General features: G+C 39.4%; 2 protein-coding genes across 2 annotated transcripts; both read right to left on the bottom strand.

Moving 5' to 3' along the window:
• Positions 1-34: 34 nt before the first annotated feature.
• Positions 35-14932, bottom strand: espl1 (extra spindle pole bodies like 1, separase; the record flags this gene model as incomplete). The annotated part of the gene is made up of 30 exons (XM_079242127.1): positions 35-351; positions 586-750; positions 2223-2306; positions 2428-2543; positions 2644-2748; positions 2880-3047; positions 3614-3763; positions 3947-4069; positions 5599-5726; positions 5851-6041; positions 6168-6381; positions 6633-6764; positions 7106-7514; positions 7763-8907; positions 9219-9328; positions 9512-9668; positions 9768-9896; positions 9999-10170; positions 10239-10355; positions 10533-10667; positions 10887-11026; positions 11170-11329; positions 11443-11587; positions 11765-12007; positions 12142-12335; positions 12561-12688; positions 12834-12945; positions 13067-14017; positions 14352-14654; positions 14852-14932. 30 exons carry the CDS (start codon positions 14930-14932, stop codon positions 150-152), a joined length of 6609 nt encoding a protein of 2202 aa, XP_079098253.1. The 3' UTR covers positions 35-149.
• Positions 14933-15979: 1047 nt separating this feature from the next.
• On the bottom strand, positions 15980-25418 carry pfkmb (phosphofructokinase, muscle b). Its single transcript, XM_079242521.1, has 22 exons — positions 25224-25418; positions 21371-21444; positions 20977-21054; positions 20518-20707; positions 20261-20426; positions 20142-20186; positions 19702-19810; positions 19530-19625; positions 19352-19444; positions 19144-19269; positions 18902-18966; positions 18748-18811; positions 18498-18644; positions 18043-18113; positions 17810-17897; positions 17543-17695; positions 17292-17456; positions 17114-17175; positions 16904-17015; positions 16712-16811; positions 16498-16603; positions 15980-16283 (listed from the first exon to the last, which is right to left on the bottom strand). Exons 1-22 carry the CDS (start codon positions 25306-25308, stop codon positions 16142-16144), a joined length of 2337 nt encoding a protein of 778 aa, XP_079098647.1. The 5' UTR covers positions 25309-25418; the 3' UTR covers positions 15980-16141.
• Between the last annotated feature and the right edge of the window lie 2128 nt (positions 25419-27546).

Raw genomic sequence — 27546 nt, 5'->3', positions numbered from 1 at the left:
ATTTTAAATAAAATTTATGCAGTAATAGGGTTGGGGGTAAAAAAAAGTTATCATTTAATTCCAAACTTAAGTCCTAGCCTCCAGATTGTCAGGTAAAATGATCAAATCAAGATGCTGCATTTGCTAGTTGGAGTTTCAGACTTTCAGTCTTATTCCAGGTGAATTGGTAGGCCATAGACAACAGGTGCGGCTCCTATGAGGTATTTGAGGTGTGTGGCCTGACGTGATGAAGCCATGTACTCCAGGAGAGGTGCGCCAGACCCAGCAGAGAACCATGACTCCAGCAAGGCTTTCGTGAAGCGATCAATATCTCGATCCGTTACATCCCACAAGTTTCCCAATATGAAGGGACTAGAAAACAACACAAACATATTAATGACGCAAAAGGGAGTCATTAAATTGGACAACTAATGCCAAGTCAGCATATTTTAAAGCCAATGACATGCCATTTACAAAATTAAACTTTACCATTCACTTGTGTAAAATCAAGCAGATACTTAACTAAATAAGCTTCTCCAGGATTCAACATTTTCAGACATTTCTGGTAACTATGGACACACAAGACACTAAAACTTGACATCTTACCAGCCTGCAATGAGGTAGTTGAGAATGATGCCTTGTCCCTCCTGATTGCCCCGTACAGCCAGAGCAGCGCTGCTGCAGCCAAACAGCAGGGAGGCTGCACACATCTGCTGCTTGAGAACCGACTGACTGTCCAGGAACCTTGCGCCGGCACCATGGCCCACATAACTTAAACACGTACAGAGAGATTCAGAAAATTGTTCACTTTAATTGTGTCTGCCAGTCTACAACAATAACTTATTGCTAAAATGAAGGCTTCATATTTAATAATATGCAGGGGATTCACACATATGGTACCATACTTCTGACCACATCCATTTTTCATTATTATGTAGAACAGATCCAACACAGAGAAGCCTATAACCAGAATCAGTGGAGCAATCTGCCTCAGACAGACTCACACTGTTAAGACATGTTAAAAACTAATCTCTTCAGTTTGATTTACCTCTTTATTTCTATCTGCAGTTCAAAGTCATACACCAATCCTGAAACTGAATGGACATGGCCTTGATGTGAACATGCAGGAGCTTTTCTTCATGTTTTCATTCTGGCTTTGCCATCCAAGACTCATTTCCAAGTCACTCCTGAACTGTTTCACTGTATGCTTTGGGTCACTATAGCACGAAAACGTAAGCCATTAGAGCAATCTCACTGTTCTATGAATTTAGTCATAACTGTTTTGCCCCTCAGTTCAGACCCGTCTCCTTGCGACTGAGGCCATGTACACATGTTGCCAGGTTTTTGTAAAAGCGTTTGAGTGTAAACACTGGCTGCACATTTAACTAGGGGTGGGAAAATCAAATATCAGGATTTTTTGCATCACAATTTTAAATATATATATATATATATTTCTTTTTTTCCTAACAAATAAAAATATATATAGATTTTTCCCCCAAGTAAATAAAAATGATTCATGATAAAAATTTGTCCTTTTTTTTTGTTTGTTTTGTTTTTATGGATCTTTTTACTTGTCTTCTTGGGCATTATAGCAGCAGAATGATGGTCTGACTACTGTTATTTTTTCCTAAATGAAATCAAGAAAAATAATGAGGAAAAAAAATTGTAGATTTTGTTTTGTTTTTAGTCTACAAAAATCAGCAATAGAGTGAGAATCGCAATCTAAATCGAATCGGCATCCAAAAAATCTGAATTGAATCAGGATGAAAGCATATCGTCACAGCCCTACATCGAACGATGAGCATTTTCTTGTCCCAGGTAGTAACATTTTGAAACCATAAACCCAGGTTATGCATGTCCACAAACGTAGTATTTGTAAATCCTCACTTTGGTTGAAGGTCTTTGAAAGAATAACTTTTCTGCGCTTTTCGTTGATGACGGGTCAAATTGTAGAAAAATTTCTTCGTTTAATGAGATACCCTGCTACGTTCAGTGGACATGGCCTGAGAAGCACACTTCCATCATGATTCACCAGTTTGGTGCTTGGTCTGGTCCAAAGTGTTTAAAATTCTGCTGAGTGACATTTCTAATATTTGACAATTATAATTTTTTGTTATTAAATGCAGATGAATACAAAATGACAATCATTCAGTATTAAAAATCAACCCATTGGAGAAAAATATGAAGCAGTCCGACTTTTGGCTTGTATAATTATGATTAGAATATTTTCATCTGAAGCTTACATGTACAAATCCTTGGTTGCAACAACTTCTTGTATTTGGACCAGATCAGGAGCAACTCCGCACACACCTTGCCAGTCCAGTTTACTGAAACAAAAATGTTTTTTTTTTTTTGGTTTTTTTTAATAAAAAAACAGAAAAAATACAAACCATTAACAGAATTGCATGAAAACATTAAAATCATATTACCCATTATAGCTTGTCTCACCTGCAAAACCATTCGTTGAATCGATCCCGAGTGTTTTTTAAGTTTGCATCAGGGTCCAAAACATAAAATACCTTCCTTGAGTTCACACCATGGTTTAGGATGGACCGGGGGTTAGTCTAACAACAAAGATTAAATCCATGAGAAAAATATAATGAAATGAAGTGTTATGGAGTGAATTATCTGCACCACAGTCAGCGATGGAACTTAATTTTTTACCTCTTTCTGAATGTTCAGTCCCAGCAGGGAATGCAGAGAAGGCATTCGGCTCATAGAGCAAGACCTTAAGATGGACATGCTTTCCCATGGCAACTTCTGAAGGTACTGCATCACACAGGACAGAGAGGCTGATGTTCATTAATACTTTCCATCTTCACACTGGTAACTAATTACACTTTATCTTTGACTGATGCACAACCAGCTGTTTAGCATTACATAGAGATAATAATACAAACCTTGTCCAGGATGAGAACCACATGACCACGGGGCTCATCTCTCTTTGAGAGCTGGGACACTGCAGTATGGAGAAGACGATCACACTCAACATCCCACTGGGCAGAAAGCCCTGCTGCAAATGCTTGAAGATTTTCCTCAGACAGCCCAGGAGATGCAGAAAGCACAACCTAAGAGACAATTCAGAAGTTTTAGTAGGCAAGACAAGTTTATTTTTATAGCACAATTCAACAACATGCAGTTTTGGAATAAAAATGAACTCAATAACTGATTAAAAACTCCTGAAATGCAGCTGAAAACAGGCGGGTCTTTATCCATGATTTCAATAAACCATTTCAGCTGATCTGAGACTTTCTGGGAGTTTGTTCCAGACATGTGGAGCATAGAAGCTGAATGCAGCTTCTCCATGTCTTGTTTGGACTCTGAACTGATTTAAAAAAAACAAACAAAAAAAAACACAAAAAAAAACACAAAAAAAACAAACAGATGCCGATGACCTGAGGGGTCTGGTAGGTTCATAATGGGACAAGAGGTCTCTGATGTACTTTGATCCTAAAACATTCAGAGCTTTATAGACCAGCAGCAGAACTCTAAAGTCTATCGTCTTACGTACAGGCAGCCAGTGTGACGACTTCAGAACTGGACTGATGTGGTCCACTTTCTTGGTTTTAGGGAGGACTTGAGCAGCAGAGTAGTTTCTGCTTTACAGAATAAGACCATGAAGCAAAAGACAAACCTTTAGCATCTCTACACTGACTGTCACTCCTCGTGCAGACAAGGCCTTGCAAAGTTGCTTGGCCTGTATGGAAAGCTCAGGATCTGATGAGATGGGCAGAAGAAGGCTCTTCCAGCATCCAAGCAATTCCTCCATTTCCTTTAACAGACGCTGAAACAAGGCCATTGGTTTCAGTTTTCACATTTTATGTCAAAGCATATCTGAACATAACCCATGGAAGCACATTTTCTAAATCTATGTCTATGTGATAAATTACATAAATTGTTTTAAATGATAAAAATAAGGTATTACAACCCATAAACCTCCACAGCAGTCTCATTCTGCAGCTCTTACCTCAACTCGAGAGTCAAGAGCCCGTCGGTCTTCCCACCACTTTGCTTTCTCAGCCACGCAGCTCACAACCTTTTGTTCCACCAGAATACTATCCATCTCCCGCACCAACCAGCTAATGTTGTGCTGCACATCAAAAAGAAAAAACTGTTAACTTGTAGTGACATAAAAACCTAGAATGAACTCTGGCGGAATGAAAAGTCCTTACAAATTAAGTATTTTAGGTCAAAATACTAAGGTATGAATGGAAATTTAAGCTGGTAGTATTTATCTTAAATATTTTTCATTCATTCATGTAGCTCATTTCAAGATAAAAAAAAGAAAAGAAATTACAATAAAAACAAAATATAGAAAAAAAAGCAAAAGGATGTTTAAAAGATGCTTTTTTTAAAGCTGCATTTTAAAAGGAATCGGTCCACAGATCTTAGGCTGAGGGGAAGGGAGTCTATGCTGCAAAAGCTCCGTCACCTTGCTAGTTTCCAGCCATGTTTACTTCAGAACCAGCAAATCCTGATCACTTTATCCCAGCGACCTGCTGGGAATATAAGGCTGAAAATGGTCGCTGGTGTAAACCTGCAGCCAGTGGTTACACAAAGCTGAATTGCACCAGAACAGAGGTTTTCTACATCTTTGTAGATGTTAAAGCTGGGGTAGGTAATCGTGCTCAAGGACATTTTCTTTTTACTCTGGGTGAAGTGGTTCCTCATCCTGACAGTAGTCTGTACATTTTGTCATCATGAACAATAGGAAATAAAGTTAGACCCTTCAATTTACTGTAAATCTGTAAAAAGTCTGGCCAATCCAAACGTTCGGGCCAAATTGAAGTTGTTAATTTCTTATATTTTGTAAGCTTCTTCTCCCCACTCCCCTCCTCCCCCTCCCACAGCACATACCCGATAGCCACACTCTGCATATAAATAGCGTGTTAGGATGAAAATACAAAGTAGTGAAGAAGAAACTCGGAAGGCAAACATGGCTGAAAAAATGCAGGAAGAATTTCCTGCTAAACAGCCGAGAAAGAGAAAATCATTGGTGGAAAAAGTGGAGAACTAGAAAAGCACTCAGAGCGCAAACCTCCGCCAAGGCCTTTAAAAAAATTCCTGGATCCAAACGGTGATCTGGATCACAACCAAAATTAAATCATTTCTTCCTGAAAATTTCATGAACATCTGTTCATAACTTTTCGAGTTATCTTGAACACAAACAAACAAACGCTGGTAAAAACATAATCTCCTTGGCAAGGGTAAGAAAAAGGTCTTGGATCACGCAAGGAGCAAATACCAAAGGGAGAGGAGCCAAGACAGGGTGCTACTTTTACATCTTGCTAGCTCCCCAACATTACCTACCCCAGCTTTAAACTCTGATCACACTGTTTTCATTTAGTATCATTAACAACTCGCATACAGATCTTAAACTTTCAGATACCCTTGTGTTGGATGAGAGGCTTTTTTTCTGCTTGTATCCAACAAAAGCAGTATGAAAAATTGTATGTTGAGTGGACAGTGAAAACGCAGGACTATAAACAGGCTGGTCTGCACGTCTTTCTCACCAAGGGACTGAGGTCTGAAAGTCTGACTGTTTCTCTTTAAAAATAAATCTGAAAAACAAAGCAGCTGTGTAATGTAACAACACTTTCCACATATGTTCTTCCTCACCTGCCATTTAGAGGTGGAGATATGCAAAGTGATGGGGGCAGAATCCTTCTCAAGACGAGACAGTAAAATGCTGTCTCCCATTTCACCTGGTTTTATTCCAAGCATCGACATCAAACAAACCGTCACCCCTGGAGAGGTTAAGACAGGACAGAGAACAACCTAAATGTCACGACAAGTAGGATTCAATTAAGTTTTACTCAAGCATCAAAGATTAGACATGGGAATTTATCAGTGAGGTTAAGACCTCTTTACCTGGAGGAATGTGTTGAATTTGTTTGATAAACTCTTGGCAGTGGTTCTGAGGGAAAGATGAAGGGTCGGCAGTGGGAAAGGAAAAGATGTCCTCCATCTGAGACAACCTCTGCTCAGTGGAAGCACTGGACACATTCAGACTCAAGGCATCCATCTTGTCTGCCAGCTCGCTGGATGCCTTTTTCAGCTTACTGTTAAAATCACCAAAGAATACAAAGAGTTCATTATTTAAAAACTATTTGTACAGAAACAGTGGCGAGATTATGCAAAAGTTACCAATCACAAAGTAAAAATTCATTTGTAGAGGATGTGCTTACTGCAGAGAACTGGACAAATGGCGGACTGTGCGATGACGACTGGTGACTCCTAAGGACTGGGAGTGGAGCATTGCTGTTGTTACAGGATCTTGCTGTCCCAAAGTCAAGGCAAGAAGAGCGGAAAGGGTTGGATAGATGGTGGGGCTGGGAAAGTGCTGGAGTGTCAGCCAGGCTGAGCGGAGCAACAACTGAACATCCTCCAGAGAAAGGTTGTCTGATTTTAAAGAAAAAAAAACAACATAAAAATAAAGAAGTTGTCATCTTATTTGTCACTTGGACATTTGGGACACTTATTCCACAGATCTGAGTCTAATCTAGTGGGTAGAAATGAAGGAAAAAAACCTAAGTAAACTAAGTATCACAATAGTGTTAAAAAGAATATTTCTCCAATACAACAAAGAATAAACCCAATTTTTATTAACATCAATGACACATAGATCAAATCTGAGCCTGAGCTCAACTCACCTGGCCTACAGTCTGAGTGAGAGATGTGGGTTCGTGCATCTTCCTGAAGATGGCCTCTGCTCCTCAATTCCAGCAGATCATCTCTGTCCAGGTGACAACCCATATCCCTCCGCAACACCTCAAAATCTATGTCTAAATGAGAGAAGAGAGCTTCGTATGTTTTTTGTTGACATATTACACATGCCCAACAGCACCCAGCTTCTGCAAGTGGCTCAGAAGACCCACTAATCCCGATTAGCTACAGTATGGCTGCAGCTTCTCTTCTTGGGGTCCGCAAACAAATTTTTGGCTAAAAATTTTCTTAAAACAGTTGACAGCTGACACAAAAACCACCAAACATGGCAGAGGCACTAAAGGAATACATAAAATGTTTCAGTATCTAATTGGTATCACTGACAGGGATAACTTAAAGAGTTGCTCGTGGGAAAGCCGAACAGTATTTAAGTCCAGTTTTGTGTGTACAAAAGACATACCAATTTCTTTACTTGAAGCTCCGTTATCCTCAGCCTCCATGTCTGATGTCCGAAGCTCCTCGATGCTCATGTCCAGGACTTCATTTGTTTCCTCCTTAATGGTTCTCATTGTGTCTGGCTCCTCCACTGCTTTTTCCACTTTGGAAAGATTTTTTCTTGTTCTTCCTCTTCTTGTGGAGACAGGCTGACTGATCAAAGTGTCGTCATCCTCAGAAGAACAAAAAGGAACTGAAGCGCTCTTTTTCCCCTTTGCCTGCTTCTTCAGTGGCATCCTCTCTGCAGGAGGATCCTGGGCCGTTTTAGCGCAGGAGGCAGCTTTTCTTGTGGTTGTTTGCTTTTTAGGGACATTTTTTATTCTGAGTTCTCCTTCGGTTTGGGCCTCCGAGTCACTTTCATCACTAAATTCCACCTGTATTAACACATTAAAGAGTTAGATATTCTTCATAAAAAAAAAATGTAAGTAAATTTCAAGATCAGTCACAAAAAGAAAGCCTTTCTCCAACCCATCTAATTGTCTAAAATTTATTCAACTACTGGTAGTTTGGAAGTACTTTTCTAGTCATGAAATAATTCCAATAACCTGTTGAAGAATCCAATGAAATACTGAATCATTTTAAAAGCAATAAATCCCTTCCTTTTTTTTTTTTTTTTGCTTACCTTAAAACGTGATTTTTTTGTCCTTTTAGGGGCAGCAGGCACACGCTGGGCTTTGTCCTGAATTGGCGACACATCTTCATACACATAAACCTGAAGCTTCGAGGCGGTCTTTGGTGCTTTCTGCACCATGGCTGGGCATTTCACTTTCTGAACAGGGGTACAAGCCAAAGTAGGTACCACTGTGTTGAAGTCAAATGGGTCAAGTTTTCTTACAGTGGATTTAGATTTGGTCATTACTGGCGTCTTGGGAACAAGGCTCTTCTCTTTGGTTGAGGAGCTTTTCATTTCAGTCTTTGTCTTGACAGCCTTAACTTTCCTTGTTTCCTTTTTATGGTCAACGACATCTGGGTTTTTAAAAGATGATTTAGGCTTTTTAACGGAGGATGAGGGACAGACTGTTTTCTGTTCTAGTTTGATTACTGTTTTGTCCTCTGGTGCATTCCAGGTCCAGACTTTTGAATATAGTTCCTCTGGGCTGCAGCCTTTTTTGGCAGCCAAGATGACCATCGATGCAATGGCTTTAGTTGCCATTAAGCCAGCTTTCACAGGCCTCAGGACAGGACGGGATGCAGAGTCGACAAATGCTAAGCCGGCTTCTAGTGTTTTCCATATACCACCGACCTTGTTAAGCCTTGTTTCCAGCCCAGTTTGGGCCATGTGGAGATACACATGGCCTATGACATCCTGCATCAGGGAGGGTTTAGGGATATCTTTAGCAGGATCACAAGAAGGGAAGAGCTCAGCCAATTTTCCTCTGAGTCGTGTGGTGATATTTTTAGATTGAAATAAAGCTGCCCAGTGAAGTTTGGAACTGACACTGATTTCAGTGGGATCCAGCTGGAGAACCAGATCAGCCTGTGTGGCTGACCAGCAAGCTATGGAACGGCTTAAACAGGGTTCAGAGCAGCAGGGGCATTGACAATCAGATTTATGGGCCAATGAGGAAAGCCAAAGCCGAGGTGGAGCTTTGAGAGGTGGGGAGCTGGTCAGATCCTTCACAACAGGCTCTTTGGCAATCCACCTGGTGCTCAGGATGTCCTTTAGATCATCTTCCACTGTTGGAGGAGGAGACTGAGGTCTCCGAGCTGGACGTCCTTTCCTTGGCTTGATTTTAACATCTGTTTTTGGAGCTTGATCAGAAATATCTTAAGGGTGGGGAAAAACAAGAGTGAAAAACTAAAAACAAAAAAAGATAAAATTCATCCATCAATCTAAAATAAAACCCTATCTTATTACCAACACATTTTCCTGGATAGATAATATATTATGGCAAATGTACAAAAAAAAAAAATTACATTTTTTAAATTAAAAAAGGCCTATATATATATATATATATATATATATATATATATATATATATATATATATATATCTCTCAATTGACTTCATGATGAATTTCTAGCATGAAAATAATCAACTGCTTCATCTGAATTGATGCACCTTTGCAGATACAGACCTGTGCAGTGCTCCAGAAGGTTTTTGACAATATTCAAATCTGTTCTGCTTTCATCTTTCTCCCCCTGCATCAGCTCCAACTCTGCTTTGATCACCAGCAGCTCAGCACAACTACAATGGGAGCAAAAATAAAAACAATTAATCCCAAAAAACATTTGAGGTGGAAAGTCGGAAAGTGACATTCGTAGCTTTAGTATATTTAACTTGTACAGCAAGATACAAGAATAATATACGTCAAACCGACCAATATTCTTTTAAAAACTTGTTCCCCCATTCCATTTTCTATATACATACTGGCTGAGTGCTTGGAGCTTGATGGCCAGTTTCAGGGCTTCTAGACACTGGAGTCTAGCATCGTTGATGGCTCCGCAGCTGCTACGCATAGCCACCATCTTCTTAGAGCAGTTCAGCAGCTCTGAGAGCAGCTGCCACTTCAGCACCAGGTTGTCAGCTGTTCATAGACAAAAAAAAAAAAAAAAAAAAAAGTGTCAGAGACTCAAATGGACCAAAAATGCAAACAGATACATTTTACCATTTGTGGCGAGCGTACCATGGTAGATAAAGCGCACATCTGAGTTGCTGCTGTTGGGACCGTACAGGCCTTTTCCGGTTAAGGTGACCAGCAGGCTGCAGAGAAGCTTCAAGCTCTCATACAGTGCAGCATCAGGTGATTTTAAGCCTGAAAAAGTCACTTGGTTATATCGCTGATGCACCCTCACATTACAAATGACAATTACAAAACCATCTACGTACGCTAAATGGTGCAAATAGTTTGACTAACCATGCTGTGTAACATGGTGTCGCTGGGCTTGTGGTAGCTGAGCTGAATCCAAGTTTAGATAGGAGCTGCAGACCTGGAGAGTTTGTGCACGCAGCAGGTACCAGCTCTTTGACTGTTTTTGCTCATTTACTTTTGCAAGCACTTCACACAGATGAAGCAAGCCACGGTCAACCTGAAACATGGCCAAATATTAGATCAATGCCTAAAAACTAGAAACTGACATATGACAATGCCACATACCTGTCCTACACTGTAGAAGTACTGAGCTTTCAACAAGACGACCAGCATCGAGAGAGCAGAAGGTCCCTCATCTGTGGGGGCAGAAGTTAGCATTTTCTCTGCTTCTTCTAGCTGGGCCTGAAAAGAATTGGTTTTAAATCAATCAAAATATATACATGTGAATACACTATAAAAAAAATGGGGAGGGAGGGGGATTATTAATAGTTTACCGGTTCAACACAGATATAAAGTAGGATTTATTGTGTTTACAGAAGAAAAAAAAAAAAAAAGACAAACAGTAAAACAGTGCATTACCAGAGCCAGTTCAGGACTGCCAATATCCAGGAGGATACTGGCTGACTGGCAGAGACAGCTGGCACAACTACGAACATCAGCCAGTTCACGTGAAAATCCAATTCCGAGTTTGTAAGCATCCAAAGCTTTTAGAGGCTAAACAAGAGAACAATGTGATTTTTCACAAAAGGGATGAATGCACATAAAACATCTTGCTTTAACATATATTAATCTAGAATTTTTTGTCATGCAAGAAGTTTTTTTTTTTCTTTTTTATAGTGAGTGCTTTTTTTTTTTTTAATTTAAACATCGTAAAAGAAAAAAAAAATTAGATCATGTTACAAGGAAGAGTTCAGACAAATCCTGTGTCATCACCTTTCCCATGAGTCTGAAGAGAGCGGCAGCCACCGCAATGGAGCTGCAGGTCTGTTTAGCATTCCTGACAGAGGGATGGGCTTGACTTTTGAAAAGAGCAGACCACATGTGCAGCGCTTTTTCCAATGGCCGACACAACTCTGGATTTTTTTTTTTTAAGGGAAGCAAAAAACAAAAGAAACAAAAATAAACCCAACAACAAAGTGTTAATACATTTTATGCTCAGAATATAATAAAGATCTGCAAAGCAGGAGAATCGATCTTAAAAAAGTTGTATTCCTACTGATTTCTGCAGCCAGGTTGAAATGTAGGCCTTCATAGACCAGAGTGCTGTCCTGTGTCTTCTGCTTGTCTTCATAATCAAAATCATTGCTACCGATTGGATCAGACACATACTGCGTCTGCTCATGCAACTCCCGCCGTTTTTTATCACTCCCAATGGCCTGGCCAAAAACGACAACAACCCCAACACATAAACACACAGATTTAGTAATAAAATGTTAACTATCATTATTTTAGAATAATATGAAAACAAATAGTTAATCAAAGAGGTCACCTCCTGGAGATTCTTCTCCAGATTGCAGATATAGAGCCAAAGTAAAGCATGAGCTTTGTCATCCTTCAGTCTGTCAGTGTTCTCCGGAGTCTCTGGTTCGTCTTCGAGAAGTCGTAAAGCTTCGTGGGTGAAGTCCACTGCCATGCTGTGTCATAAACAAATTATAGAAACGAACACAACAAGGTTTCCCTTGAATGATGCTAAAACACTTTAAAATATTATTCTGGTGATACCAAAACCAATTACATCACACCCAAAACAGCATAAATTTGACAGTTTGGGGACGACATTCAGTTATAAATCAAGTATATAAATTTTTTACCAGTCAGTCTGTTCACTGAAATCCTGGAAGCAGACAACTTGGGCCATTTCACAGAGGTACACGGCACGCAAATGGGTGTGAGAACTCTCTTCATGACAGATGTCCAACAGATCACAGAGAGTGTTGTAGCGTTCTTGAGCCGTGTCCCTCGCCAACTCCTTGTAGGCACGCAGCTCTTCCGCCAAAAGACAAAGCATGATCGACTCATCAGGGACATCAGGACCGAAACCATCACGCAGCGTCCTGCTCAAGAACACGACAGCACAACACAAAGACTTTCGAGTTTAATTTTAATTTCTATTCAGCAAAAAAACAACAACAAAAAAAAAAAAAAGAGAGAAAACACTCAAGTGAAGCCATGGAGCACTTTTGAGTACCTGAGTCGTAAGTCCTCATCAGAGTCATGAGCTGCATCAGTCTTTGTTTTCACCCAAAGAGAAACGGGTTCGGCCATGTGAGTAGTGATGTTGTCCCCAAGCGCCTTCAGCCACAGGATCACCCAATCCAGGGCTTGTTCCAGTTTTCCAGCCCGACGTGAAGTTTGCACAGCCAGCATGAAGGGTCGACTCAGCTGGGTGACACAACAACAATACTGAATGCAAGCCATTGAACTGCTGAATAATAGAAACGCTAACCAACTTTGCAAATGTAACAATGAATTTCCCTTTGAGAGGGCTTTAAGTTACAAGTAAACTGAATTCTAAAAACTGGGAAATGCTGAAACCAATCACTTCATAATGAAAATGAATATTCCAGTCTGATAAAACAGAACAAAAAGAGGGTCTAATGAACTTACTCTATCAACGGACAATGATGCAGGACATTTCTTGGATAGATCCCTGCAGAGAATCTCAACCAGTGTGAAGGCTTGGTCATAGAGGCGTTTGTTGTATAAGCCACAAGCCAAGTTGCTCACAGCAATCACTACAAGGCACACAGCAAACACACAATAGTTACAACAATGATAAAAACAACAACAAAAAAAAACTTTCTGCATTTTATGAGAAGGAAAAATTCCAGATCATCTCAACTGCCCTGCTGATGTTACTAATGGAGATAATGAGATCACCTCCTTTGATGAAGAGGTTTTCATTAGATAACTTATGCAGATGTGTCATCAGCAGCCCAGCTGTGGCATGGCAGTAGAGCAAAACTCTATCCAATGTGGCTGTGTCCTCCAGCTAGACACAATAAACCATAATAATTAGTACTAAAATCAACTCACATTGAGAAAGAAACATTGTTATTGTGGGATTCGTTTGTACCATAACTAAGAAAATCATGAAGAAAGTGTGCTCTCACCTGTGACGCCAGCATGCTTTCATAAGCAAAGACAAAGCCTTGGTAAATGCTCAAGCACAGGGTAGTCTGTAGTCTGCTGCTCTCAATCTGCCATGTTGAATTATGGGGGGAAAAAGGGAAAAGTTCAAATTGATTGGTTATAAACAAAACAAACCAAAAGAAAATATTTTTTCCCGTCCTGGAGACCAAACTAACCTTGCTAAGCATCTTCATTATCCACTCTTGGTGCTCCTCAAGAAAGGAAAACAAAGCCAGGAGCACAGGCCCAGATAATCCCTGATTGTGTCCATTTTCAACAGCCCACACCACCAGGCTGCAACCTTCCAGAAATGCATGGCGCTCTCTGTTGCCCAGGTCAGCTGAGAGAGACCTCAGGGCTCTAGCACACTCAGTAAATGCCAGCCCGTTCTCTTTACCAGCTTTTATTGCTGAATGAATTTTTACTCCCCATTTGCCAAGCACCAGTGGTGTACACTGAGAGCCAACAAAGTGCGAAATCTTGCTCTCCATTTCAGCTAGGAAGATAGTGGCCAGGCTGTGATGGCCAGCCTTACAAAGCATCTTCACAATAAGCAGTGCCATTTCAGATAGCGTATAACAACTTGTGGTCTGCAAATGCTGTTTGAGCCCATCCCTCTGGCAGACTTGATCACCAACAAGGCATCTGTTAAAAAGCGTATTTATTTCTCTGAGAAGAAAAGACGCATCCTCTTCAGTCACTGCTCCACAGTTACTCTCAAACTCAGTAATTGCATTCTCTGCATAAATGGGGACTTTAGATAGAGAGGACGCAGTAGTTTCTCTGTCCAATAACAAGAGGAAGCTTAAAGCTTGCATCTGGCAGCGGAGCTTATCCCGAGGATTCAAAGTTTTCTTGTTTTTTGCTGCTGATAATCCACTCCAAAGCACAGAGAAACAGTTTTGCACGAGGACACAGTAGTCTTCCTGTACCTACAGATCATAATACAAAAAAAATAAATACATTTAAAAAATCTTAAAGCTATTGGAAATAATCATGTCCATAAATTGTAGATCAGGTGTGTCCAAAGTTGGTCCTTAAGGTCCGATGTGCTGTATGTCTTCAATGTATTCCTGTTCCAACACACCTGACTAACATTAAATGGATCCAACATCCAATGAAGTTCAGCACAATGACTGTTTTGCTTGAGTCAGATGTGTTGGAGCAGGGATACATAGAAAACCTGCTGGACTGTGGCCCTCACGGTCCAGAGTTGGACACCCCTGTTGTAGAAGATATGAAAAATAATTACTTTGTGATACATACCTGCTGTGTTGTAGAAAGTCTGCTATAAAGCAACCCAGCGACATGGTCACATAGCGTGTGAACTTCTAGGGAGCTTAGCTTCTTGACAATATGGAAAAGAATTTTTTCCATGTAAAATGGGCTGCTGTGACCCACAAGTTCTGCATAAATATCATAGCCTTGAAGAGAAATCTCCACCAGCTTTACTAACTGAGTGATATGATCAAAGTCTGGGGATCCAACTCCCAGCTGATGATGACAGGCTCTGATAACTCTGTCGCACAGAGTACGACCCAGAAGTCCAGGCTGACTCCTGACATATTTCTGAAAAAAGTAAACATGATTTTATTTGTCAGCATGAGAAAACACAGTTATTGCACACTTGACGTATATTCTTAGTTTTATGTACAAAGCATTGGCAGCTTACACACTTCAACGAGACAGACAAATGTCTTTAGTTGAGCAAATGATGTGAAATTCCAAATATGCGATTCTCAAGTTGAAATTGTTATCATGCTAACCTCTAGTTCCTGGTATAAAAGCCTCGACTCCTCAACAGATGAGGTCTTTTTGATGTATTCTTCCACTTTCAAGCACTTCATGTCGACACCTGAAAGAGATACGTTAGTGAAGGACAAGTGAAGTTACTCGAGATGAAGCTCAGACGGTCTTTTACAGCGCGTGACCAGCATTATATCAATTTAACATTGGAACTTACTTGAAGCGCTCAGCGTTTAGTTAATTACTTCCTTTACCAGAGAAGCAATAATTTACTGCTCGTGATCAACATTTTGATAGCAGTTACACTTCAAAGTTTATTTGGTACGCAGCTTCCAAACTTCGTCTTCTTCTTGGCGTTTTTCGAACTTCTCCTCCGCGCACTGTTTTTGAAACATCTCAGGTAACCAATCAGTAAGTACATCCGGTTTCAACCGGAAACGCGGTGACTTGTGGGCATTGTAGTTTTCCTTTGTCGCCCCAATCTTGTTGGAAAAATTCTTTAGAAACCTGACCATTTTGCTCACAAGAAACTTAATACGCTACGTATTTACAAACAATCAAAGGTATAGATGTTCATTTCGGAATTACCTTAAACTATGGTTTTTATTGAAATGTCTGTGTCACACTTCTTTTCTGACCAGTATTAATCAGTGATTTCTCATACATATATGTTCTCATACACATATCATACAATAATGATTGTTATAGAAATATATAACATAATTATGTTAATAGATTTTTACAAAATTCCATGCAATCAAATTTTTTAACTTGATTGTTATTATGATTCAGTGACTGGAAATGATAAGACTGGTAAAAAGAAGATTTAAAGGGTTGGATGTTTTTTTTCTTGGTTTTTTTTGTTTGTTTGTTTTTTTACATGAATACAGTGTAATGTTCAGATCAAGCCATCGGACTGAGCCATTTATTAGTGGTGGTCATAAGGTGGCGCAGAGGTTTTACATCATCACGTTGGTATAGTTGCAGGAATGGAAGCATGTGGGTTTGGTTGTAAAAGGGGAGTACAAGTTTTTTCAGCAATAAAGAACGCACATGAAGCTCCATCTCTGGATTTCATTTCAGGCTTGGCAGACATCCTAATAAAATGTCACATACAGTACAGGGATATTTTCATAAAGAATGACCACTTTAGTGATTTGTAAGTTTTATTGTCAGACTCTGTTCTTTTTTTTAAATTTATTATATCAGTTCCTTTATTCATATTAAATTCAGCTTAAAACAGAGTTTAAAAAGTGCTTTTAAGGAAGACAATAAATTCATGTTCAGTCCTGAGTAATGACATAGAGAGGCTACTGAGAAACCAAGCCTTTCTTCCTGACAACATGTTCCATTGCAGCTGTCTCAGAGGTGTCCAGGTTAATCTTGTACTTAGCCAGGATTTTCAAAATGGGTCTCAGTTTCAGCCACCACTGGACCTTTGGAAGACGATGGCTGCAGATGACAACACTCATCAATGATACGAGCAAAGTAAAAGTAACAATATAGAATTGTTCAGTGTTGCGAAATGTTTAAAGAACTAATTTTAATTAAAACTAGATTTAGATGAGGATATGGAAGCTTAAAAAAAACTTCAGAAAGTGTCAGACAGTGCCAATTAGAGAAAGTGTCAAGAAAATACATTGAAAGTTAACAAATAAATCCTCACTCAACGTCAGTCTCCTCCTTAAGTTCTGCCAGAGGCTGAAAAACCAAGGCTCTTTTCCTCATTCCCAGCACACAGGCTGAATCTTGAGAATTGGCAAAGATGCGACCTAGAAGGTTGAATTTAGAAAGCAGTTACTAGCCAAAGGGCCAAAAGGGAGAGAGCAGTGGACTTCAATAAAAAAAAAATCATGTTTTGAGCAATATTATATCCTCACCATGTCTATAGCATTCCTTCAGCTTGTCGGTTATCCAAAGGACAGACTTCATCCCCATCTTTGTGCCAAAGTTCCTGTCAAAAGGAGTGGGTGTACCACCCTATCCCAAAATATTTTGTTACCCTCAGTACATTACAGTGGTTTGCATTTAATACTGGGGAAAAAAATAGAAAATGCAGATGAGTTGCACACCTGTTGCATATGACCAAGCACATTCTTCCTGCAGTCAAACACACCCTTTCCCTCCTCTGAGTACAGGTTGAAGATAAAGTCAGTGGTGTAATTTGAATTACATTTCTCATTTCTAAAACAAAAGAAGAGAAACATAAGAGACAGAAGAAAACATGATCAATGTGAAATCTACTGTGACAATTAAAAAGAATCGTGCCAATTCCCCCAAACCTCAGAATCAATCCTCTCTTCACTGTGGTTTTCATCTTCTCCACCAGATGTTCCACATTCATCTACATAGAAATCAGCTATCAGACCAATGGGTCTAAAAATATTCATTCACCACTAATTTATGATTGTCATTGTTGCATTTCTTCTTTTTGGTTAATTTGTAAGGAAGCAGACTGACCTCAAGCTCATGAATGTTGAAGGGCTCTTCATAAATGTAGGCAGCATCAGCTCCAGATGCTAACCCAGCCATGGTTGCCAGGTAGCCGCAGTATCCTCCCATTGTCTCAACAATGAACACTCTTCTCTTGGTGCCGGCAGCAGATTGCTTGATCCTGTCACATGTCTGCAAAAAGTAGGCATGTGTTTGGGAGAATGCAGTGGTGAAAAGGATTATTTCACGTTGTTCTATCTTATCAAATAGAGGTATACCATGGTAATGGTGTTGAGGGCTGTGTCAGCACCAATACTGAAGTCAGATCCCGGAACGTTGTTGGACACAGTAGCAGGAACAACGACAATTGGAATACACAGTTCCTCGTACTTTTGTCTAGCTTGAACCATCTCCAGACCTCCCAGGAATGCCTGGTATAGGAGAAAAGAAGTAAAACAATGATACATTATTCTTATTTGAAGATAGATGGTAAAGTTCTAGCAATTCAAAGGAAGCCTTTTCAGGGTCACTGAGGTGCTGCTTACCTCAAAGCCACCAATAATGACAATACCATGGATGTTGAACTTAGTGATGGACAGACTAATCTCTTCCATTAACTCACGTGGCAGTGATCTTTAAGTTAGAAAAAAAAAAACACAAATCACAATAGATTATAATATGTCTGACTTGTAAAATAAAACTAGCAGCACTAATATCAGTGCTACCATAATAAAATCACTGAAGGATGGACTGTCAACATTGTATCAATATGGCTCACCTCTTTGTGCCGAGCATGGAGCCTCCCTTTCCAGTCCATCCTGCCACTCCAGACCAACCAATAGGCTCAATCTGTGCAAGGACAGTGTGTGTAGAGTTACAACTAGGCATGTAGAGAGTGCACAGTGCATGCACTTCTCGGGTTATATACGCCTTGTACAGGCATGAGGTTTTTAGATTTCATAGGAAGCCCCCCTCGATAGGCGTGCGTCTGATTTTTGTAACCATTTGTATCACAATAAATGTATGTTTTAACCTCTGGGGGGATCTCTCCTCCTCCCTTCCCCCTTCCTTTACACAGCACTGCCTTCTCAGTGGATATTCTGAAATATTTTTTTAATACAAACCAAAACAGTTTATGTTTCATCATTTGAGTAGGTTCAGCACAAAATCATAAAATTGATTCACCATCAAGCATTTTGTTTGGTCATGATGTTTGCCAGTATCATATTTTACCATGCCATGAGCCAAGCCGTCAAAGCCATCATGCACCGCCAGCATCTTGTGGCCCTGGAGGAGGCCAATCCTGACAGCTGCACGTACTGCAGCATTCATTCCTGCACACGGAGCACCAACGTTCAGTATGGCAATGTTGATGTTACTCTGGTAAAGACAAATTCAAAGGCATAATAATTAGAGCAAACCTATTTTCTCAAAGAATTTATATTGTGCTTGCAATAAAACAGAAAAAAATGTTGATTCTGACCTTTGTTTCTGGTGGGTGCACATGAGCCAGCATTCTGTAAGTGTTCCAGTTGTTCTCAAAGCTCCTGTTGTCAAAGTAGCAAAAGTGTGTAGACATTTGAATCCCAAGACAACACAAGACTTATAAATGAACAAAACAAATGTGTATGTCTCACTTTCCCCTGAGCTTCACCGCATCATCAAACCGTCCTTCAGCCATGGCTGTTGTGACATCTTTAGTCTGTTTCCGAAACAGGTAAAAAGAATTTAATTACAGGTAGGATATAATAGAAAATAGTACTAATAAATACAGTCAGTGTTTAGCTAGTGTACAGTTGTGAAGGTCAACAAACGTCCCACAGTTAATGTCACATTGACTCAGTAATTCTATCTTGGGTGTGCAAAGGGACTGACTCACCACTTGCACGCACTCCATGAGAGGCAGCCTGACAGCCATGTTTCCAGACAAGCTGACAACACAGGCTGGGGTTTCTGGTGTGGCCTCCAGAAGAGCCATGACAGCTTCAACACCCATTCTGCTCGCCTGAATCATCACAGTGACAGAGCTCATTGAACAAGCATGAGATTAGCTGATGATAAATTGTAATGATTAAGTGAAGTCTTACCAGAATTCTATCAAAAGCAGAAGGGGTACCTCCTCTCTGTACATGACCCAGGATGGTGGTGCGAGTGTCAAAGCCAAGCTTTTTGGACACCAGCTGGACAGACAAATGCTTTATAAGCAATCAGCGTTAAACAATCTGTATCTACATGCTGGTATATTGTCGGACTGTTGTTACTGACCTGTTTGACATGATCACAGGTGATTGGGTTACCTTTGCGATCTATTGCTCCCTCTGCCACAATGATGATATTCAAACGGGAGCCACGTTCTCTTTGCTAAGGAGGACAGAGCAAAGATTTAAGTTGAAGCCAACCTGATAATGTGTTTGATGATGGAGAACCAAACATTTACATCTGTCAATCTTCTGCACAGATGCTCCTCCCATCCTTCTTCTGGGGGCATCTCTGGGATGAACACCCAGTCAGCGCCACAGGCCAGGGCAGTCACCAAGGCAAGATAACTGGACAAATAGGCAAATCATTGATCATTCACAAATTATCATTCACAGCTTCAGTGACTTTTGCCATTAAATAAAACAGGTCTTTGGCATATTATGCAGTATTGTAAAGGTTAATTCACATTGCATCACATTGTATATGGTTATCTAACTTTAGAAGTTGATATAAAGTAATGGTCAAAACAACATTATAGCAAAATGGAATTTGTAAAAAAAATAGTCTTTTTTTCTACTTTCCTGGCACTTGCTCATATAACACCAAACAGGCACTATGAATGCATTTTATAACCCTTCATATTGATGCTGACAGAACGCCCTCACAAGCTATACTCACCCACAGTGTCTGCCCATTACCTCCAGGATGAAGGTCCTCTGATGGCTACAAAAAGACACATTTTTTTTAGTTGCCTGAAGTATCCATCTTTCAAATATATTAAATGTTTGCAGGTGTACCTCTGTGCTGTGGTAGTAATGGCATCCACTATCTCTATGATACGATGCAGAGCAGAGTCAGTGCCGATGGTCATGTCTGTTCCACAGAAGTCATTGTCAATGGAACCGACCATGCCAACAATGTTGAGGTGGGAAGAACTCTTGGCCTCATTTGCTGTGATTTTTCCTGGGAACACATTAAAACTTCACAAATATGCTAAGGGTGGAAACACACAATATCAGTTGTGCATGTATGATGTGGTGGTCACATATCTCACCAGCTTTAACCAGGTCTGTCAACAGCTCTTTCCACTCTGTTCTGAACTGGTTGGCACCTGTAAGACTGCCATCACCTCCAATGACGCAGAGGTTGGTAATACCAAGCTTGACCAAATTGCACGCAGCCTTGGTGCGGCCTTCCTTAGTGCGGAAGTCCTGACAGCGAGCACTACCAATCACAGTTCCGCCCTGAAGTGTTAGGCAAGGAGGAAGAGGGTTTCAGTTACAGACAAGTGTGGGAGGGAGACGGGTGAAGAGAGGGAGAGTGGTCCTGTGAAACCTTAGCACTAATGTTGACGTTCCATGAAGTATTGCTTTCTAATGAACCTTGGCATTTAACTAATAATTTGACCGACCGCACAGCAGCCAGCACATGAACATAAGACTGTAGTTACAAGTGAAAGACTGGATATTAGATGATAAATATTCTGACTTGGCATTTTTGCGATTGTTCTCACCAGCTGCAGCATCATTGAAACACTCTCCCAGGTCGCAGGGCGGATATGGTCACCCCCATCCACCAGACCCTGGTAACCCTGTCGGCAAACAAAAACACAGCACACAGCACAATATCACTGCCTAGAAAATAGATCATCGCTATGGATAAGCTGCTGTCGTAACAACACAAGCATACTTTTACTAGAGTAAGCAGCCAGTCCAGCAAATGGTTTGTTAGCAGAATCACTACTACTGATGACAAATGAGTTATCAGAAGCCACATTTAGAATTAATTGATTGTTTAATAATTTTTTTTAAACTGAAATGGCAAAGAATCTGATGTCTTGTTGTCATTTGGGAGCATTTGTTGCTGTTTTTAACTTGAGTTTTTTTAAAAGAAAAAATTGATTTTACCTCATGGACAAAATACACCTTGGCTCCAGTGTACAGTCCTACTCGAACCGTAGCCCTCACCGCTGCATTCATACCTGCAGGAACAGAATGTATATGTGGATCGATACAAAAATACAGCATTCTTGTACAGGGGTTAGGAGTTTTACATTAGTTTTCATTATGTTACTTCTGTCTAATGTATATCTATGTGCAAAAGCATGTTTGTAAAGCTGTAGCTGAGCAAATGACAAGACTTGGGACAATGTACTTTGAAAAAAAAAAAAGATCAAACAGAAGGTGTATGACCATTTTACACAGTACATCTTTAGGTGAAAACAAAACAAAGAGTATCAGCAATGATCAGAAGAAGGAGGATCACCAAGCCATAAATTTTAATACCGAAGTATTCCAGAGTTGAATCAAGTCCAAAATATTAAGCTTGACCATGCAACAGGACAATGGCTCCAAACATAATACAAATTTATAAAAAAAAAATTTAAAAAGGCAAACAAAAAAGAAAAAAGAAAAGAAAAAAGAACTGAAATGCTGAAAAGTCAAAGTCCAGATTTCAGTCTGATTTAAAAGGTGTGGCAGGACGTTAAGACAGTGGTATATGAAAAAAAATCCCTTAAACTTAAATAAAAAAAGGGAAAAATTGTATATAATCTGTCCATAAGATTGTAGGAGATGGATGACATCATATAGAGGACAGTTTCAACTTATTTTTTTTCCCACAAGCTAGCGAGTATATGCAATTTTTCACACATTACTTCTGCTGTTTTTCTTTTTTCTCTTAGTTTTGTAAGACAGCACAGGATGTAAAATATGTTGCTCATCTGAAGTTCTAGTTAACTAATTGCAAGACCTGGTAGGAAGCGGGTATTTCTTAATTTTTCCTTTTTGTTCATTCATTTCACATGATCCCATAAAATGTTATTGAAAACAAACAATAAAACATACAATCAAAACTGACAGTGTGCTCTCAAGTTCAATCAAGCTCATCTGATTTAAAAAGTCTTATTATAATCTTATAAAGTTTCAACTTAACTGATAACAGAAGATGAATAGAAAATAAACACTATATTTTAGCAAATACTTTATTTAATCTTGAACTATCTATATATTTGTACATCTATGTCATAAGTTTAATTCATATAAAATTATATGTGATAACTAGAAGTAATATTGCAGTGTTTCTATCTAAACCCTGCATGCTCTACCAATACAGTATTTTAAACATTATAAAATAAACTGAGATCAGAGAAAGTTTCTCCTTGCTGTTGGTTCTACTATTAAAACTTCTGCTCCTTTTTAATTTCAATAAAATGCTACAAGACAAGATCTAATATACATTTCACTCTTGCATTGGCTGGCTTTTGATCTCATTTGAGATTGAAAGACCTTCTTCATATGGCTATGAATTCCTTGAGTAAATTTAATGTTTATTTTAAAGGAGCAAAAGGGAGTTTCAACTTGTCAGCAAAACGAGCCGAATGCTTCCTCTCTTTTATTCTGCCATCCCTGTGTGGTTGTTGTTTGGTGCATCTATTTCACTCACAGTTGTCTCCCAATACTGCCTCCAATTGTAAAAAAAAAACAAAACAAGGACAAACAAACAAAAGGAAACAAACTGTCAGCTATCCTCAATCAGTCATTTTCTGAACTGTTAGTGCAAATTAGAGTCACAGGAAGCTGGAGCCTATCCCAGCAATCATTAGGCGAGAGGCAGGGTACACCCTGGATGGGTCGCCAGTCCATCACAGAGAGACAAACAGCCATTCACACTCACTCCTAGGAACAATTTATAGTATATCTAGAGAAAACAAACAAACAAGGCAAAAAACACAAAATAATCATCCTCTGGTGGGTTATTCTAAAGCTGGAGTAGGTAATGTTTGGGAGCTAGCAAGATGTGAAAGTAGCCCCCTGTCTTGGCTCCTCCCCCTCTGGTTCTGCTCCTTGCATGATTACCTCCATCAAGGAGGTTATGTTTTTACCAGTGCTTATCTGTCTGTTTTTGTTCAAGATGACTCAAAAAGTTATGGACAGATTTCATTGACAATTTCAGGAGTTGTTGGAAATGTGAAAAAGAAGAACTGATTTAATTTTGGTGGTGATTCGAATCACCGTTTGGATCCAGGAATTCTATGGCGGAGGTTTGCGCTCTCTGAGTACTTTTCCAGTTTGCAGCTTTTTCCACCAATGATTTTCTCTTTCTAGGCTGTTTGGCAGAAAGAGGCAAATAAACCGAGCCGGGTTGAGAAATCCTTCCTGCATTTTCTCAGCCATGTTTGCCTTCCGAGTTTCTTCTTCACTACTTCGTATTTTCATCGTAACACGGCATTTATATGCAAAGTGTGGCTGTCAGGTATGCACTGCGGGAGGGGGAGGAGGGGAGCCGGTAGAAGAAACTTCTGAAATATAAGAAATGAACAACTTCAATTTGGCCCAAAGATTTTGATTGGTCAGAGTTTTTACAGATTTATAGTAAACTGAGGGGTATAACTATATTCTTATTGTTCATTATAACAAAATGTGTAGACTACTATCAGGACGAGGAACCACTTCACCCAGAGTTAAAAAAAAAAAAACTCTCTGAGCAAGATTACCTACCCCAGCTCTAAGTTACAGTCTAGTCTGTAGTACATTTTTTGACAGTCATTGTGACAACTTGAGTGGGTTCATTTTATAGTTATTCCAAGTTGCCAATTTGTGTGATTATAAGCTCCATGAATGTCGCACAAGTCATCTGAACTCATGAATAATTTTAGATAGTCTTCTTATAGATCTTACATGAACTTGTTTCTGTAAATGATAAACACCATATGGAAAAAACAAAATCCACGAGGCAGGTAATAATCCAAAACAATGCCCCCTTACCACTTAATTTTATTATAATTTCTTTCTTAGTAAACACTGATTGTAGTAAATGTGTTTACCTGACACATTTTGCCGGCTCTCCCAAAGGGCAAAGGGGAGTGTCACTTAAAGGACAAGATGTGGATAGATGAACTTTAAGGGAGCCAAGAGCATCTCCACTTACAGTGAAAAGGAGAAGAGGATAAGAAGGAAGAGTAGAACTACACCCCTGATCTACCTCACCAATTTACACATATGACATAAAGGTCATGCCTCTAAAATTAGCCTTTTTAACTGCTACAGTCGTGGAGAGAACTTAGGAAAGGAAGGAGGAGATCATTAGGATGAAAGGATACCAAAACTGTCATGAGAAAAAGAAAAGTAAGTGACTGCCAGATTTGTGCATCTGTAGGTTAATGCAGTTCAGACAGGCAATAAAACTGTTGGCAGATAGCTTTACCTCTCATATGCTCACACTACAGGGGTGTGGGGTCACTGACACACCTTGCAAAGGTCACATTGGACATGTTCCTCATCAAGTTAAAGGTCAGGCGACCGTCTGCATCACACTGTGCTTCTAGTAACTCATGTTGCCTTTTTACATAAATAACTTTGCTCTACAAAAGCTAAGAAGAATGTTCTGGCAGAGAAATCACAAAAGAAGCAGTGATAAATGATGAAAAATTAGATTTGATATGGAAAGCTGGAATCATGCGACTGTGGCTGTTGAAGCAGCGTTTTGCTCTTCTGCTTTTAACAGTGTAACTGTGGGGATTTGTTCAGAAAAGCTCAGAAATACTTTATAATAATGGACATAATTTTCAGATCTTTTTGGCTCTATGAAGTTAAATCACAGGTTGCCTTGTAAGTACATCAAAAGTTTGATTCTGGACTAGCTGACATTTAATTTCCTTTTTGACGCGAACACTGGTGTCACCAGGTACTGACCTACAAAACAACACAACCTCCAACAACCCTGCTTTGTCAGTTCAATCCTTTAAAACCCTTCACTTACCCTGTGCATCACCTCCAGAGGTCAGCACGGCAATTGCCCGACCCTCACCCATCTTGGTGGGGTCAATGGGAGCCTGTTGTGCCATGGTCCTGGAGCTGGAGCTGAAGCTGGCTGAGAGAAAGAGGCCTTGAGTGGAAAAATCCCTGCCACTCTGCTGTACTGTGTGGAGCACAAGGTGCCTCAAACTCAGCCTGCCTCTTATGGAAAGTAATAACAGTTGCAAAAGTGCCCAGCTCAACTATCCACTTGGCAGACATGGGGGCACACATAGTTGTGCTGACGCATTTAGACATACACACTCACACACACACTCTCTCACACACACAGCCTATTATAACCTTTTTTTTTTTTTATTAGGTACTGTATACCCCCCCCATCCCTTACACTAATATTTTCCCCTGACAACAATAATATATATTTTTTTACATTTCACATTTTTTATTATTCTAAAATATTTCATCACTGGATTATTATCATGTCTATTGCATATCTGTCAAAAAAAAAAAAAAAAAAAGGGAAAAGGCCTGAAAATGTTTTTTTTTAATGAGCTCAGGATGTCACAGTCTGGATTCTTATTAATCCAAGACAATTGTAATCAAATAATGATCAATTTTCTCATGTTAATACATCTGTGTTCATTCATTTTCATTGGTCCTTGTAAAGAAATTGGATGGGATCTTTTGAAAAAAGGAATCACATATGTTTCCATAGATTTTCCTAAATAAATAATTAAAAATAAGTCGCCAGATGGAGGCAGTATCAGCTACGATTACCACTGGTTCAACTGTAAAAGTATTTAACAGTATTTTCTTCTAACTTGAATAATCCCAGACAAATGTTCAGCTTCTTTCTACAATCAGGTAAATATGATAACATCAACCATTTGCAGCAGCAGATATTTACATGGTCTGTTCTGGTTTAATCCTAAACTGGAGCTGCTCAGATTTAATGAAATCTAATACTGAGTTGCGTAAACATTGACATTTTACACACATGGGAATGTCATGGACGGCTCTACCTCCATTTAAAACAGTTATTTCCTTCACACAGATCTGGAAAGTTATAATGAAGAGGTTTTGCATTAAATAATTTGAACTAATGGAGATTGTGTGTCAAAAAGCTGCAATTCTTTATATCTGTTATGATGTTTTCCTGTTATCCATATTATAGTTTCCCTGGTAAAGGTGAAATAAATAACAAAAACAATCAGCAGTGACAATTGGACATATGAAAAAAAAAAAGTCATTATGTCTTTTTAATACTGGTATTGGTCTAAAATATCTAAATTGATGCATCGCCACTCATTGTAGCCATGTAGTTTTTCAAAAATAAACTTAAATGCAAATATATATTTTTAAATATTCAACAGAAATATCACTGATGATTTAATGCAGGAATCCTCTTCCTGGTCCTCAAGGACCGGTGTCCCTGCTTCAAATCAATGTCTTGTCTGAATATGAATCAGCAGGAACACTTGGAAAACCTACAGGACACCGGTCCTTGAGGACCAGGGTTGGGGATCCCTGATTTAATGGATATCAAAGCACACTGAGAAAAGATGTTGATGTTGTTGAAAATTGCTAACTTCCATTCAGGGACCCCAAATGTCTTTTATTTTAATGTCAGTCTTACCAGCATGTTTTGCTGAATCAAACTCCGAAGATGTATCACTTTCACTTTCAGATGCAGAGCTGCCATCACCACCTGAGGAGGGAAGGTGATGCTATATTAGCCAAGCTGTGCCATACTCCAGTTAACTCACTTTTAAACTGTAAGGTTTCATCTCACTCACTTGATAAACCTTCTCTACAAAAGACAACTTGCTCAAGCATTATTCCTTTATCTTCTATTCATTTTGTTATTTACGGGGTTTGTTGTCGCTCTATAAACTCTCTATCTTTACATTGCAGACGTGTTTACTCCTGAAGGTCTTATCTTTTTGCAGACAAGTTACAGTTGATAGGCTGCTGCTGCTGCTTAAGAACAGATGAGGTGGGGGAAAAACATACCTGAGAAATACCTGTTTTACTTTGACTTATCAGGAAAAAAAAGTCTTCTTAATGTTTCAATGTATTTGCACCAGAAAAACTGCTAGGTTTTCTGAATGGAAACACAAACTTCACACAAACTAGGTCCTCATCTTGGAGACACATAATTTCATAGCTCACTTGTAATGTCAAGCATGCTGATTCTTGAGAGAAATTAGATTCAGCCCAGTGTTACAACTGTATTTACAGACTGGTGTATTGGCAAAAATATTATGTCAGAAAAATCTGAATTCTATCAAGCTGTTCCCACATAGCAGATACTTTATCTACAGTAG

This window comes from Telmatherina bonti, assembly GCF_933228915.1.
Source record: "Telmatherina bonti genome assembly, chromosome: 6".
In the NCBI taxonomy this organism is placed as follows: domain Eukaryota; kingdom Metazoa; phylum Chordata; class Actinopteri; order Atheriniformes; family Telmatherinidae; genus Telmatherina; species Telmatherina bonti.
Note: the sequence above shows the minus strand (reverse complement) of the source record. Positions and strands in the feature narration are given on the sequence as shown.